This window comes from Phascolarctos cinereus, unplaced genomic scaffold, assembly GCF_003287225.1.
Source record: "Phascolarctos cinereus isolate Bilbo 61053 unplaced genomic scaffold, phaCin_HiC Scaffold_1;HRSCAF=81, whole genome shotgun sequence".
Lineage (NCBI taxonomy): Eukaryota > Metazoa > Chordata > Mammalia > Diprotodontia > Phascolarctidae > Phascolarctos > Phascolarctos cinereus.
Window position 1 is genome coordinate 89,939,514 of NW_027555514.1, and position 15,532 is coordinate 89,955,045.

The 15,532-nt window shown below is 35.9% G+C and overlaps 1 protein-coding gene across 2 annotated transcripts in view; it reads left to right on the top strand.

The window, feature by feature from the left end:
- KMT2C (lysine methyltransferase 2C) overlaps window positions 1-15,532 on the top strand; it is a 306,292-nt gene that overhangs the window by 245,748 nt on the left and 45,012 nt on the right. For both annotated transcript variants that reach the window (XM_078152657.1, XM_078152656.1), the window contains 8 exons: window positions 1,071-1,253; window positions 1,892-3,778; window positions 4,464-4,735; window positions 5,450-7,254; window positions 8,959-9,070; window positions 11,165-11,231; window positions 12,603-12,666; window positions 14,470-14,702. In XM_078152657.1, the coding sequence (XP_078008783.1) occupies window positions 1,071-1,253; window positions 1,892-3,778; window positions 4,464-4,735; window positions 5,450-7,254; window positions 8,959-9,070; window positions 11,165-11,231; window positions 12,603-12,666; window positions 14,470-14,702 (4,623 nt within the window). The remainder of the gene's footprint in view (window positions 1-1,070; window positions 1,254-1,891; window positions 3,779-4,463; window positions 4,736-5,449; window positions 7,255-8,958; window positions 9,071-11,164; window positions 11,232-12,602; window positions 12,667-14,469; window positions 14,703-15,532) is intronic.

The window sequence follows — 15,532 nt, forward strand, 5'->3', positions numbered from 1 at the left end:
TCAGAAGGGCAGCATACTTGGAGGACAAATGTCAGATTTCCTTTCTCAGTTTCTCTGATATGTACGATGAAAATAGTTTGATTTATGTAATTTTTCTTTTTAATGAAAGTATTTAGATATAACAGAAGGACCTTTCTATTTTGAGAGGTACATTTTCTTTCTTTTCTCTCCTCATTTCCACCCCCATCCCTTATCAAAACAGCCATGTTTTGTTTGGTCATTATTATTGTCAGGGACAGAGTTAGAAAGGCTTTTGAGGCTTTCCTGTAAGGCGTTTGGAAATTTTAATGTTGATCTTCTTTTCCTTAAGACTCTAAAATAACATTTAAGATATGCTCTTTACTAAGAAATACCTATTTTGGATTCATATTAAAGTTCAAAGACCATTTATGCTGTTTGACAGATGAAGCCTTTTCCTTATTTGTAGATTATGCAGACTAAATGATACTAGCTAGTTCTGTTCTCTTTCAACTAGAGTGCTCTAAAAATAATATAGCTTGGTTAACAAAGAGGTACCAAGCTTGTTTTATTGAAGGTAAAAAATCTTTTTTATTTTTTCACTCCAGCACCAGAACTTTACTGGAATAGTAATAGAATGGTTTTATGTTTGTCCATCACTTTGGTGCTTGGTTCCAGATCTTCAAATTGAACACTAAAGAATCAGTGTCTAAATCCTAATTTTGTCTCCTTTCCTTCTGTTTAAACTAAAACTATTTTCCTTTATGTTACCTAAATCTTATGTTCCTTAAAATAGATGATATATAGATATGAATTCAGTGTTAATGGCTTTTTTCGGACTTTCTACCCATACTCCCTAGCAGATAATCATAAAACCTTTTTAGAAAGCATCTTCAACTGTTTTGGAAAATGAAACGGAGCATCAGCAGTTTAGAATACAATGTCTTGAAAAGAAAAGACCTAAGAAAAGAAAAGTTGTAAGAAACAGTATTTTTCAGTTTCAAGGAATTAATCTCAACTTTTCCCCTTTTTTGTTTATTTAAATTTACCTTAAATTAACATTTTATTTTCTCATGTGAAAAAGGAATTACTGTCATTTTTTTCTCTCAAAGCAAAAAGCCAGAGATAATAGAGCTGCTCAACGTATTAATAAAGTGCAGATGTCAAATGATTCCATGAAGAGGCAGCAACAGCAGGATAATATCGATCCTAGCTCTCGTATCGACTCGGATCTGTTTAAAGATCCGTTAAAGCAAAGAGAATCTGAACATGAGCAGGAATGGAAATTCAGACAGGTATGTCTTATTAAATTTTTATTTTTTTTTTTAATGCTTTTTAGATAGTGGCATTGATTACCAAGAGGATACTATGGGAGAAAGAGGCATGGGCATGGAGTTAGGAGGCCTGGCTCATACAGTTGTTCACTTTGTGACATTGGAAAAATGAATTTTCTAGACTGTTATATAGGAATAGTAATTTGTGGAATGTCAGCCTCACAGAAATGGTGTAAGGAAAGTACTCATTAAATTGTAATGCACTGTGTAAATATAAGTAGCTGTTTCTTATTCTAAATTTAGTTTGACCATATATAAAAGCCAAGTGATGTGTTTACGTGTAGATTTATAGCTCTGAGTACAGAATAACCAAGAATTTTCATGTTTACAAAACTATTTTCTTCCATTTGGAGTTTAATAGAGATTTAAATTGTTCTTCATTCAAAAGCTGTTGTTTTCTGTACTCCTACTCTATAAATTTTGTGTGCCAGCTGCTGTTGGGGATAAGTAATATATGATCCCTGCCCTCAAGGAGTTTAAGATGCAGTAAAGTGGGTTTTTAATCTAATAGTTGTTCTTATACAACAGCCAGACAGGCCAATTTTTCCTTTACCAATGTTGGCTGTTAAGTTTTTCATTTCTTTCTCTTCCTTCAATAGCAAATGCGTCAGAAAAGTAAACAGCAAGCGAAAATTGAAGCCACACAGAAACTTGAACAAGTGAAAAATGAACAGCAGCAACAACAACAGCAGCAACAGCAGCAGTTTGGTTCCCAACCACTTGTGAACCAGTCTGGGTCAGATACACCTAGCAGTGGGATACAGAGCCCTTTAACACCTCAGCCTGGTAATGGAAGTATGTCTCCTGCACAATCATTCCACAAAGACCTGTTTACAAAACCACAGCTTCCTGGACCCCCGACTACAGCAGCTTCAGACGATGTCTTTCTAAAGCCCCAAGCACCACCTCCTCCACCAGCCCCTGTCCGCATCACAGTCCAGGAAGCCCTTCCTCAGTCTCAGAAACCTCAGTCTCCCTCACCGCACATATTTTCATCAGGTTCTTCAAGCACACGGCCCTCATCTCCAGTGGATCCTTATGCTAAAATGGTGGGAACCCCTAGACCACCTTCAGGTGCTCAGAACTTTCCTAGAAGGAATTCTGGTATATCAGTGGAAACCTGCACCACCCCCTTATCTCGAAACATTCAAGTAACTGAGACAACAGCAAGTAGGCTTTCTTCTGTCAGGGATGTGTGTTCTTCTTCATCTGGTAGTGATCCCTATGCAAAACCCCCAGACACACCCAGGCCTGTAGTGACTGATCAGTTTTCTAAACCTTTGGGTATACCAAGGTCTCCCATTGTCATGGAACAAACTGGAAAAAGTCCTTTAACAGCTGGAGCTAATGATCCTTTCACTAAACCATCTCCTAGGACTGACAGGTTTCAAAGACAACGGATAGCTGATCCATATGCACGACCTCCACTGACACCTGCCCCTGTTGATAGTAGCACTGGACCTTTTAAGCCTCCAATGCACCCACCTCAATCCCCACAAGATCCTTTTGGATCAGTGCCGCAAACACCGAGACGAATGTCTGTTGACCCTTATGAAAGGCCTGTTCTGACACCAAGGCCAGTAGACAGTTTTCCCCATAATCAGTCTGCTGATCCATATAGCCAGCCTCCCCATACTCCTCATCCTGCAATGAATGACTCTTTTGCCCACCCTTCAAGGTCTTTTTCTCAGTCTGGGGCTATGTCCAGGCAAACTACTCAGGACCCTTATTCTCAGCCTCCAGGAACTCCTCATCCTCTTGCAGATGCTTTTTCCCAATCCTCAGGAACACCTCGACCCGTTAAGGACCCCTATTCCCAACCTCCTGCAAGTGCACGGCCCACCACTATTGATCCATATATTCAGCAGTCTTCTACACCCATGCCATCTTCACAGACAGATTTATTTGTTCCATCACCAGGTAATCAAAGGCATTCTGATCCTTATGCTCACCCTCCTGGGACACCAAGACCTACCATCACTGGTCCTTATTCACAGGTATCAGCACCTCCAAGACCAGGCATTGCAGAAAGTTTTGCTAGATCCCCCTTGACAAGACCAGGTCTTGTGCCAAATCAAGATGCTTTCCTTCAGGCAGCACAAAACAGAGGGCCAGCTTTACCCGGAACTTTTGTAAGGCCATCAGATACATGTTCTCAAACACCAAGGCCACCAGGTCCTGCCTTGTCAGAAACGTTTAGCCATGTTCCACCTTCCCCAGCTCATGACCCTTATGATCAGCCTCCAATGACTCCAAGACCTCAGTCTGATTCTTTTGGGACTAGTCAAATTAGCCATGATGCTGTTGATCAACCAAGAACAGGATCAGAAGGGAATTTTAATGCATCTTCAAATTCTCCAGTGAATTCTCAAGGACAGCAATTTTCTGCTATGCCCCAAATTCCTGGTCCTACCCCAAGTGTAGCCGGAACAGATACACAGAATACCATAAACATGTCTCCAGCAGATACAGAAAAGCTCAGACAGGTAAACTAATTGTATAGTCATGGCGTTTAAGTGTGTTATCTAGAAAAAAAGTCTAGTGCTTTTTACCTAAGTTTTATAATAGTACCAAAGCATTTAGAGCCTTCAAAGTCTTTGAAAGAAGGCATGATCTTGTGCAAAGAATGAAATTTTGAGGCTAAAGATCCACATTCAAATTTCTACTTAGCTATTCGGTGTGTGGCTTTGGGCAAGTCATTTTATCTCATTAAACCTCAGTTTCTTTATCCATAAAACAAGAGGATTAGAATAAATTATTTCTGTGACCATATCAGCTTTAAATCCATGATGCCAGGATATGTGTTCATCATATTAAGTTGTATCAAGTTCATTGGAGAATGGGAAACAGTATTAAATTTTAAATCTCAGTTTACTTGTGGTAACTTTCTTTAAAATTGGTTTTAAATCTTGTGAATCTTTGGATGGGAGTAGTTTTTAAGTGGTTAGTTTGCTTCCTGATTAAGAGTAGGATTTAACTGTCATGTCCTGTAAGCCACTGCATAACTGTGGGGTATCACTATTTGAAATTTTATGTCTTTTTAAAAAATCTGGATATTTGAAAACTTTATGTTGCTAAACTTACATGAAGCATGCTTTCTTTTGAAAACCTTTTTTACATTATGAATCCGTCAACTCTGTTGGTCTTTCTGGTCCTTTTTTCCCTAATCAGAGGCAGAAGTTGCGTGAAATCATTCTTCAGCAGCAACAACAGAAAAAAAACGCTAACCGGCAAGAAAAAGGAGTACAGGACCCTGGGTCTCTGCCACATTGGCAACCAGAAAATCTCAACCCAATTTTTAATAGGCCACCACCTCCTTATCCTGGGAATATTCGAGCTCCTGTTCCACCCGGTGGACCTCGATTTCCTCTTTTCCCGAAAGAACAACGAGGACCATTTCCTTCTGATGTTACTGGCATGGGAATGAGACATCATGGGCTAAGGTAATGCTTTATTTTGTGGCCAGCTTCAGATTGTTACTCAGCCAAGGAGTAGAGAAGTAGAAGTCCCAGCTAATGCAGAAGTTTGAGTCACTGGGTCTTCTACCTGCTTCACCATCTTCTCCTTATTGAAAATGTAGACAGCAACTATTTTTTGATGCTACTGAGGATAGTTGCAAGCAAACAAGAATATTTTCTCCCAAAAATTGAGACGTGCCTCTCTTATTGAAATTTTATAGAACTCTGTTATACCTTATCAAATAAAAAAGTTCACTTAATACAATCTATGACACAATTCACCTATAATGTGACAGCAGTTCAGTGATTCCACATTTTCAAATCTAGTTCTAAATAGTTGAGTTGGAGTGTGAATATTTTAAGGAAATTTTCATAAAATAAGACAGATAAAAGGCATATATATTGTGTTTTACCTCTTTTTACCTTCTAAACATCATCCTATCTCTTCTCCCTGCTTCTGTGTCTTATTCAGTCGATCATTTAAGTACCATGTTCCTGGGGAATATTTCCATGCCCTCAATTGTTTCAACTTCATGCCTTTGTTCAAGCAATTTCACAAATCCATCCCTTCTGTAAATTCTACCTGACCTTTGAAAGAAAGTAAATTTTAACGTTGCTACATGTGCTAACATAACTACAAATTTAAACCATATTCCTTAAGTCAAAAATATTAACTTTTTGAATTATATGTCTTTTTAGATTTGGATTCCCAGGTGGGGGCCATGGTCCACCATCAAGTCAGGAACGTTTCCTTGTGCCTCCTCAGCAAATTCAGGGCCCTGGAGTTCCTCCACAGCTTCGAAGATCCATGTCCGTAGATATGCCCAGGCCCGGGAGCAGCTCACAAATTAATAATCCAGTTGGAATTGCTCAGCATTTTCCACCACAGAGTATGCAAGTTCAACAGCATAATATACTCGGTCAGGCATTTATTGAATTGCGGCACCGGGTCCCTGATGGAAGACCACGGCTTCCCTTCAACATTCCTGCTAGTAATGTCATGGAGCCAGCTTCCCAACACCATAGACATGGGAACCTTGTACCAAGGCCAGACTTTCAAGGTCCAAGGCACACAGATCCAGTTAGGCGGACACCCCAGTGTGTAACTAATCAGTTACCAATACCTACAGATTTGGACCACATACCACCATCTCAACAAGAGTCAGTCCAAAATGTCCATCCATCTTCTCTGGCCATGCGTTCTCTGAGTCATCCCCCAGGAAATGATTTTGTAGGAACTTCTCTGCCAACTCCAGTATCAGCTGATGAATCTAGTAATTTACAAATGTCCAGCCAGCCACCTGATAGCTTAGAAGAAAAGCTTGATCCTGATGATCCCTCTGTAAAAGATCTAGATGTCAAAGATCTTGAGGGGGTTGAAGTCAAAGACTTGGATGATGAAGATCTTGAAAATTTAAATCTGGATCCAGAGGATGGCAAAGGAGATGAATTAGATACCTTAGGTAATCTGGAAACAAATGATCCCAACCTTGATGATCTCTTAAGATCAGGAGAATTTGATATTATTGCATACACAGATCCTGAACTTGATCTGGGTGATAAGAAGAGTATGTTTAATGAGGAGTTGGATCTAAATGTCCCAATTGATGATAAATTGGATATGCAGTGCAAAACTGATGAACCAAAAAAGAATGAAAAAATAGGCAAGACTGTAGTCTCTTCTGACAGACATTCTCCAAAGAAAAAATCTATTATCAGTGAGATAAAAACAGAAGTACTTTCTCCAAATTCACAAGAGGAAGCAAAATCTGAAAAAGAGAAAAGTGAGAGCAGTGCAAATACTGCCTGTACTCAGCTTTCTGCAGAAACTGAGTTAAAGGGAGCAGAAAAGGCTTCTTCAGCATCTTGCGATGAAGATTTAATTGATAACAGGACTAATCAGGAGACTGGGTCAAATACAAATGTGCAAGGACCCACTCAGATGCCTACTGAAGATGTAATAAGTGCCTGTAGCATAACTGAATCAACTCCAGTCCTCTCAAGTTTACTTGCTAATGAGAAATCTGATAATTCTGACATACAACCATTGGCATCTCCTCCACCTTCTATGCCAGCTACTCAATCTAATCATGTGTCAAGTTTGCCTACAACTTTAATGCCACCTTCTGGCCCAGTTTTAGACCACACAATGAATTCCAATATGACGGTGGTCTCCAGAATGAACCATACTTTTTCTCAAGGTATGACTATAAATCCAGGATTTATCCACAGTCAGTCAGCAAATCACAGTTTTGGGACAGGACAACCCAACAATCAGGCTGTCCCTGTAGCGAATCCATCTGGTCCAAGTGGCATATCTGGTCCCCAGCAATTACTCCTTCCTCCGGCATTAGCCCAGCAGAATAGAGAAAGACCTCTTCTTCTGGAGGAACAGCCACTTCTTCTCCAGGACCTTTTGGATCAAGAAAGGCAAGAACAGCAACAGCAGAGACAGATGCAAGCCATGATTCGCCAACGATCTGAACCATTCTTCCCCAATATTGGTATGAATTCCATAGCATCTTATGTGTCATATTTGGTTCAAAAGGGCAACCATTAAGAATGAGAAGTTTCATAGTCGATTCAGAATTTGCTTTTGATGTTGTATGTTTCATTCTTTTAAAAATGTTATTGATGATCTTGGCTTTTCTATCTCCTTTAATAATAGATATCCCGATTCCTTCCTCTACCTAGAGATCCATCAATTGGAACAAAGCATGGAAAAAAAACCCAAAACTTTCCCATATGTCAGCGGAGTCTGACAGAATATACAGTGGTCCACTCCCATAGTCCCCTACATGAACAAAGAAAAGAGACACTGCATTTTCTTAGCTCTTCCTTATGGTCACAATTACATAGGGTTTAGTTTCAGAGGGTTTTTTTTTTATTCTTTCCCTTTAAGTTGTCATTTTAAATATATTGTATTCATTTGTTATATCAGGTTATATACTTCCCATGCTTCCCTGCATTCTTCATATCTATTATTTCATACATTTCATACATTGTCTGTTATATTCATATACACTATAAAAAATGAGGGAAAACTATTATATCTTTATGAGGTTGACTCATGTCATGAAGTTGAGAGCTTTGAGGTGCTTGGATATTATCCGTATATTGTCAGCTTAAGAAGGAAGAATAATCAAAATCAAGAGTGGTGTTTATTCTTTTTCCTCTTCTTCCTTCAAAGATTATTTTTTCTGTGCAGCGCACAGAAATTGTTGAATTTAAGCAAATTAAGAAAAAAATGCATTTTTTATTTTAACTCTAAATGATGAATATGAAAATACTTTATAAACTTATTTCCATACTTGAGTAAATAATAAAATATTTTAAGTTATCCTTCAGTGGTTTACCTGAATGAAAGAACAAGATTCACACACGCACACTTATGTGTGTGCACGCACACCCAGAAATATAACATTCCAAGGAAATTTTAAAAGGCACTCAATTTGTTGGGGAAGTTTGGAGTTAGGAATCAGAGCTTTCTCGCTGAGGAATAATTCTTTTCAGGATAGCTACATGTCTTGTTCTTAGAGAAGCATCATGGATTATTGGATAGAGGGCCCTTCTCAAAAGTAGGAAGAGCCAAATTCAGGTCCTACTTTTGACATATACTGGCTGTGTGATGCTGGAGAAGTAACTTAACCTCTCAGTGCTGTAGGCAACTCTCTAAGGCTACAGATTGCTAAAACGTGCCACCCTGCATTGATGAAGGAAGTCTATCTTACCCAAGAGTTTCTTATCCAAAAAAAAAATTACAGATCCAATTTCTTTTCAGTGATTCTTGAATCCTTTCTATTTCATTAATAGGATGGTACCTTCTAATTCATGTTTTTTCCCCTGTTGTTTATTTTAATTCATTGGCAGCTGTCCTAGAAATCACAAAGATAAGGGAGTGGTTGGATGAATTGAAATTTTGGATAAAGTGTTAAATTTTGATTGAAGTTAAAATCTGGCTTAACATCTTATCTTAATTTTTATTGGCTGTGGTATTAAAGTACATTTCCAAATATAGATTCATTAAGTAGAAATAAATCTAATGTAGATCCTTATAATAATATAAGATCTTTTTAGCCAGCATCATAAGAATAATTCATACAAATATAAAGAATAAAGTAACATTTAATGTCATAAGAAATTATTTACTTACACTGTATATTCTGCTGTGAGACTGTACAAATAACTATGATAATTTCTTTCTTTAGATTTTGATGCAATCACAGATCCTATAATGAAAGCAAAAATGGTAGCTCTTAAAGGGATTAATAAAGTAATGGCTCAAAACAATATGGGGATGCCACCAATGGTTATGAACAGGTAAGGTAAAGATGGCCCCTAATCTTTTGAGACTAGAAATTACTGAAGTCATTGATTTAACTTGAATGTGCCTAGTATTTGGAGAAAACATATCAGAAACTTAGGGATTTACATTTTAAGAAAGAATAAATACCAAGTTTAGAGAAAGTAGGATCTGAGGTTGAGAGCAAGTTTCTTTTCATACATGAGGAAAAGATTTGGAAAATACTGACTTGACTGACAATGATGGTAGAGATATACAAGTTTTTGCTTTAATAAATGATAACTTTTCATGCTAGTTATGTCGTGGATGATTAGAAGTCATAAATGTGTAGATCTTTGTAATTGTGAAAGGCAGAAGGAAAAATAGATTTGAATTGAAGGAAAGATTCTTATTCTGTCAGTAAAATAAATATTATCTTCTCTAAAAGGATACTGAGAGGAGAAAGGAGGTCAGGAGCTGAGGGGGTAAAAAGGTAGAATTTTTACTGGTCATTGGGGCAAATTGAAAGATTTTTCTTTATTGAAATTTTAAAAATTAGAAAAGGGAAGAAAATTGTAAATGATAAAAGTTGAAACATACTACTTTGGATCCTGGAAACTAGATATTACTTATTTAAAAGAAGGCAGAAGACCAGGTAGCAGTTCAGATGGGAAAGGTAGAATTATGTGGAAACTGATGTGATTTTATTTAGGAACTAGCACAGAAATAGAAATGAACCAGTTATTTCAGTATTGAGGGTTTATGTATGAGCATTAGGGAACAGTTCCCTTTCATTTTTGCTAGCATCAAATCTTCTATTAACACCATGAGTTAACAGGCACTGTTTTAAGCGCTGAACAGCTTGTCTAAAGCAGTATTTCAGTTTAATGAATATTTTTTGACTATACTGATTATACTGACCATCTTCAGGGCACTCTTTTAGGTATTCTGTTACAATATGACATAATCCTTGTACTTGCATAGTTTATAGTTGAACTGGGGAAGCAAGATGTATATATGTGCTTTATATTTTATTAATTACTTCTGTAAGTGCCCCCAAAAAAGTGACGTAGTGTTTTTATAGGAGACACCACCACACACACTTGATTGGTTAATGGAGACCCTTGTACAAGTAAGATGTGAATCAGTCAGTTAAAAATAATAATTTTAATAATAATGGTGCTTTAATGTTTGCAAAGCATTGCATAAATATCATGTTATTTATTGCTCACAGTCACCTGGTAGATTGGTGCTATTATGATCCTCTTCTTACAGATAAGAAGTTAAGTCTGAGAGAGGTTAAGTGATATGTCCAGGGTCACACAGCTTAGAAAATGCCTGAGACAGAATTTAAAGTAGATGGGTTAGGAGGGGAACAAGCATTTATTAAGTGGCCTAATCTGTGTCAGGCGCCGTGCAAACACCTCACAAATATTATTTCATTTAATCACTAAGACCCTAATAAGCAGGTGTGGTCGCTTTTTACAGCTGATGAAACTGAGTCAGAAAGAAGTCTTCCTGACTCCAGGTTTAGTGCTCTGTCCACTAACTTCCTGTTGTTGAATTCGATTCAGCATAGATTAAATAGTGCCCATTTTGTGTCTTGGCACTATGCCTTGAGTACAGCAAACACGGTTAATGCAAACTTTACTTAACCTAACATATAAAACAATACGTTAAAAATTAATATCTGGTATTTAAAATATCTTTCAGAAACTTCATGTTCGTTTGAGTTATGTTTTGAATTTCAGGAAGTTGTGAACGTTTTAGTTTATCATTACATATTTAATTTGAATTAGTTCACCTTTTGAACTACATTGCACTTGGAATTTTTATTGGCAATTAAAATAAGAAACACACAGACATTTTAAAAAATAGAATTACTGCTGTCTTCTTTAATCAAGTTGATAGCCGTGAATGTTTTAAAACCTTCTTAAAACTAATTTTATTAGTTATAGTCATTATTTTATGCTTTGTAGGTTTTAGTTTGATTACAAAATGTTGCTAATTTTACTTCATTGGTACAGAAGATGACTAAGCATTTAAAATTTTTTATCCTACTTTAAATCATTTCACAAATTGCTACTATTAAATGCTTACTTTTTTTTAGAAAGATGCATCCTTTTTTACAGGTTCCCCTTTATGCCTGGGACACAGAGTGGTGAAGGCCAGAATCTTCCTCAGCAGGCAATTGCTCAGGTAATGCCACTTGTAATTGGAATTTTATTTCCTCCTCTGATTTTCCTGTTAGGTTCCTTGTTTGTTTGTTTTGTTTTTAAGTAAGGCCACTGGTATAGTGAGGGCAAACAGATAATTAATTATCTATCTTTTGAAACTGGTATATAGTATCATAACTTAAGACACTAGAACTACTTATACATGAGAGATTATTCAGAATAATTAATTTAAGTTCTTGTAGTTCAAACAAACATTTATAAGCGTAACAGAAGTCTTTAAAAAATGGATATTTTCATTTTGTTACTCTGATATGCTATGATTTTGTCAACCTTACATAGAATTCAATTGGCAGCAGAATAAAAATGAAAATATTCTCCCTCCTACATTTGTGATATATACTTGAAGAACTACTTTCTTGTAAACCACTCATTTCTACTGTATATTTTTGTACACATAAATTTTATACTGTGTTTTTAGAATTGATCTGACAATGATTAGGGAAAGTGATAGGGGTTTTTTTTCCAATTTTTTTCAAAATTACTTTTTTCCTGAATCAATCTGGTATTTTTAATTTGCTTTTACTTGTATTTTTGCTATATCTAAAGAGTTTCCAGTAGCTTCTTTAACTTCTATAGCAGTATTACAAGTATTAGCTCATCTTCAACAGGAAATACTTCATTATTAATAAATTTGCTTACTCCTTTTTTTCTCTTATCAGACTATGTAACTTGTAAGCATAATAAAAAATAAAATAATATGGAGAATAAAGTAAATAATGTCAAATTTCTCTATTTGCTGTTTTGTGTCCAACTTTTCTTAAGAAAAATGAATCAGTCAATTGGAATTAATATTAAACTCCAGACAATTTTATGGTTTTTTTAATTTCGGAAAAACTAATACATGTCTAAATCATTTCCTGTAAAGTAAAATTCAGTATAGGTTGGTGCAGGTTGTATCCAATCCAAGAAAATTTAGTTGCTAAAGGAACTCTTCAAGATAAGTTTAATCTGTATTGTAGTCTTTGACGGAGGCACTGTAGTGAAGTGTATACTATAGTGAGGTGAGGGTATGGGGCAGTCCCACTGTGACTATACTATTAATCTTTTACACAGTGGTACTCTTCTTGAGTTAACTTTGCTGGTCTTTCCTTAAGAGTACTTTAGTTTCCAGTGTAAGTGTACATATGTACACTACTAAATATTGAAAAGAGTGAAGTAATTCTGACCTGATTACAAATGCTCAGATATGACCACTAAATTCATTCTGCCTTGTAAAAGTGAGATTCTGATTCCTTTGTAGTGTGTTTAAAAATATTTTACCAGTTGTATTTGTTTTTTCTTTTTGTCTGATGTTTGATTATAAAAAAATTTTTATATATTTTACTTATTTTAGGATGGCAGTTTAACACCTCAGATTTCTAGGCCTAATCCTCCAAATTTTGGTCCAGGATTTGTCAGTAAGTATACATCTTTTAATTAGTTACATGTATTCTGGGGATTTTTTTTTGTCTTTACTATAAATGTATTCTCCCCTGGTCTCTCTCAGTTATCACCATACAATTGAGCTTGCTTTTTTAGTTATTTCTAAACCATTAATGTGTGTGAAAAATTGGTTAGATTTGAGCATTTGCATTAGAAAAATCATACCCCCCCATTCTCTTTTCCTGCTTGTACGTATATAAAACACAGTACATATATGAATACAGTGTAAGAATTTACAGATTATTGGATTAAATCATTCCTGTTTTTCTCGGAAGGCTTTCTTTCTAAAATGTACACATTTAAAAAAAGATGTTACCATGGGAGAAATAATGGGAATATGCTTAGGAAACAAACTGGGTTACAGCTTGGTTTACAGGTCAGAAATGCAGTAATACCCTTTTGTATGTTACAGAATTACCTTGAGGGAACTCATTAGAGGCGCAGGATAGGTTTTTAAAGTTCAATGTCAGTTGAACTTTTCTGAAATTTCCGAACTGTTTAGCTAACTTTTTTTCACCATTATTTTTCATTTTGCGCACCTCTGCTCTCCTGGTTCCAGAAACCAGAAAGGCTTTCCTTGCGGTAGGTCTTATTCCACCAGAAGGAGAACTTCTGAAACCTTGTGAAAAAGCCTGTTCTTGAAAATCCCTTCCAAATTTGGTCGACTGGACACAATAGTCACATGCACTAGATTCTCTACATTTAATAATAAGCCCCAAAATCTGACCTTTTGAATTCCTGGTATGCCATAATTATATTTTGAATATATTTTTATATTTTTTAAAACATACCAAACTTCTCTAACTGGCTTTTTCTGACGTTACTGTGCCCATTTACTTTTGTTGAATTCTCAATGTATAATATTCTGTAACATTGATATTTTTTTAGCTAGGATCCTTCTAGAGTTACATTCTTTCATTTCTGTGTATTACCATAAGATAAGAAGATGGCATGTGAAGAATTTATGCTGTCATAAAATACCAGTATTGATTTATTATCGGTGCATAGGCACGAAATGCCCTCTAAGAATAAAGACATTAAAAGATGAAGAAAAGCTGTATTTTTATGGGGAGAGGGTCAGGCAGGAACAGCAAGAATGTCATTAACTGCTAGCTCATTAGAGAGTTTAATCCTTCACTATATCTCCTTGTTTATAGATTTGTCATAATGAAATTGACAGATATTATTGTTAAATTTATTTAATACCTACCATTGATTATCTCTCCATAGAACATCAAATTCTAAATTAAAAGTCTTTTTCTAAGACCTTCTAGAGTATTTACTTCTTTAGAATAATGTCTCTTTACATTTATAAGTAGAGCAGCCTTGTAAACTAAAGCAAATGTGAGAGGTTTATTCATGCGGTGGACCTCAGTAGGCTGTCTTATAACTTGTTTTAGAAATTTCTTGAGGATCTATGAAAAATAATCTACATGCTATGCTATGATTACTTTTATGGAATGTTCAATTTGAGAAAGTTTTATCCATTTTATGAATATAAATTCCATCTCTTTCAGTATATTTTTGTTGATGTTTTCCAATGTGTTTCCAAGTAGACATGCTTTGCCATTTAAAACAAAATATTATCCTAAAATTTAGTAATTCCTTCATTATAGCTCAAACTTTTCATGTTATATATACAGTGAAAATTTTTTGGTTAGTTTTTTTTTTAAGTTATCATATACCAGCATTTGAAAAAAACAGAATGGCTTCATGGAGTTTATATTGATCATATACTAATAATATTAATAAATGTGTAATTTTGATGTTTTTCCCAGATGATTCACAAAGAAAGCAGTATGAAGAATGGCTTCAAGAGACCCAACAGCTTCTCCAGATGCAACAGAAATATCTTGAAGAACAAATTGGACTGCACAGAAAATCTAAGAAGGCTCTTTCTGCTAAGCAACGCACGGCCAAAAAAGCTGGGCGAGAATTCCCAGAAGAAGATGCAGAACAACTGAAGCATGTTACAGAGCAGCAGAGTATGGTTCAGAAACGGCTAGAACAGGTAACAGACTTGCAGAAAGGAAATAATTACTCAGTAATCCATTGTTTTTCTTCTGGTTGTGCTGATGAAAGTATTCATTATTAGTAGTGTTTAGTAACAAGAAAATCAGAATACATAGCCCCTGAGAGACTTGCTGATGTATGGTGGGGCAGTCGGGATACTTCTAGTTCATCACTCTCACTTCCAGACTAACAGTCTACCTCCGTCACTCAATAATTTCTCCTCTTTTGAGGTGTATTCTATCTAAATTTGTCACCCAGGCCAGATTTTGGTAACTGTTATTAATTGACATCTCTCCTGCATCTCACCCACCCCCAAAACCCCAAGGCATTTTCCTTCCTCTTACCAAACTTCAGCTTTGGTCTTTTCATTAGGAATACTTGAAAGCCCTTCATTTCATTAAATATCCATTGTTTGTACCTCTTTTTGCATTTGGTTAATCCTGCTTTTTTAAGGAGTTTTTTTAATTACTTTTGTGCTTCTTAAAGTTATTAAATCTCATATCATAATTTTCTTGCATGGCTCACATTTTTTCCCCCAATTTTTCCTCTGCTACTATGATTTGAAAATCTTTTTTTCCCCTCCCCTTTTTTATCTCTTTCTTTAGCTCTTCTAGGAAATCTTGTTGGGCTTCTGTCTAGCTTGTGTTTTTCTCTGAGGCTTTGCTTGTGTTATGTTTTCATGTCATTGTCTTCTGAGTTTGTGTCTTGAGCTTCCTTGTCACCATAGTAGTTTTTTATAGTCAGGTTCTTTTTCTGTTTCTTGACTTTGAATTGAACTTTGTTAACATTGGGCTCTGCCCACTGGGGAAAGTGGAGTATCACTGCTAA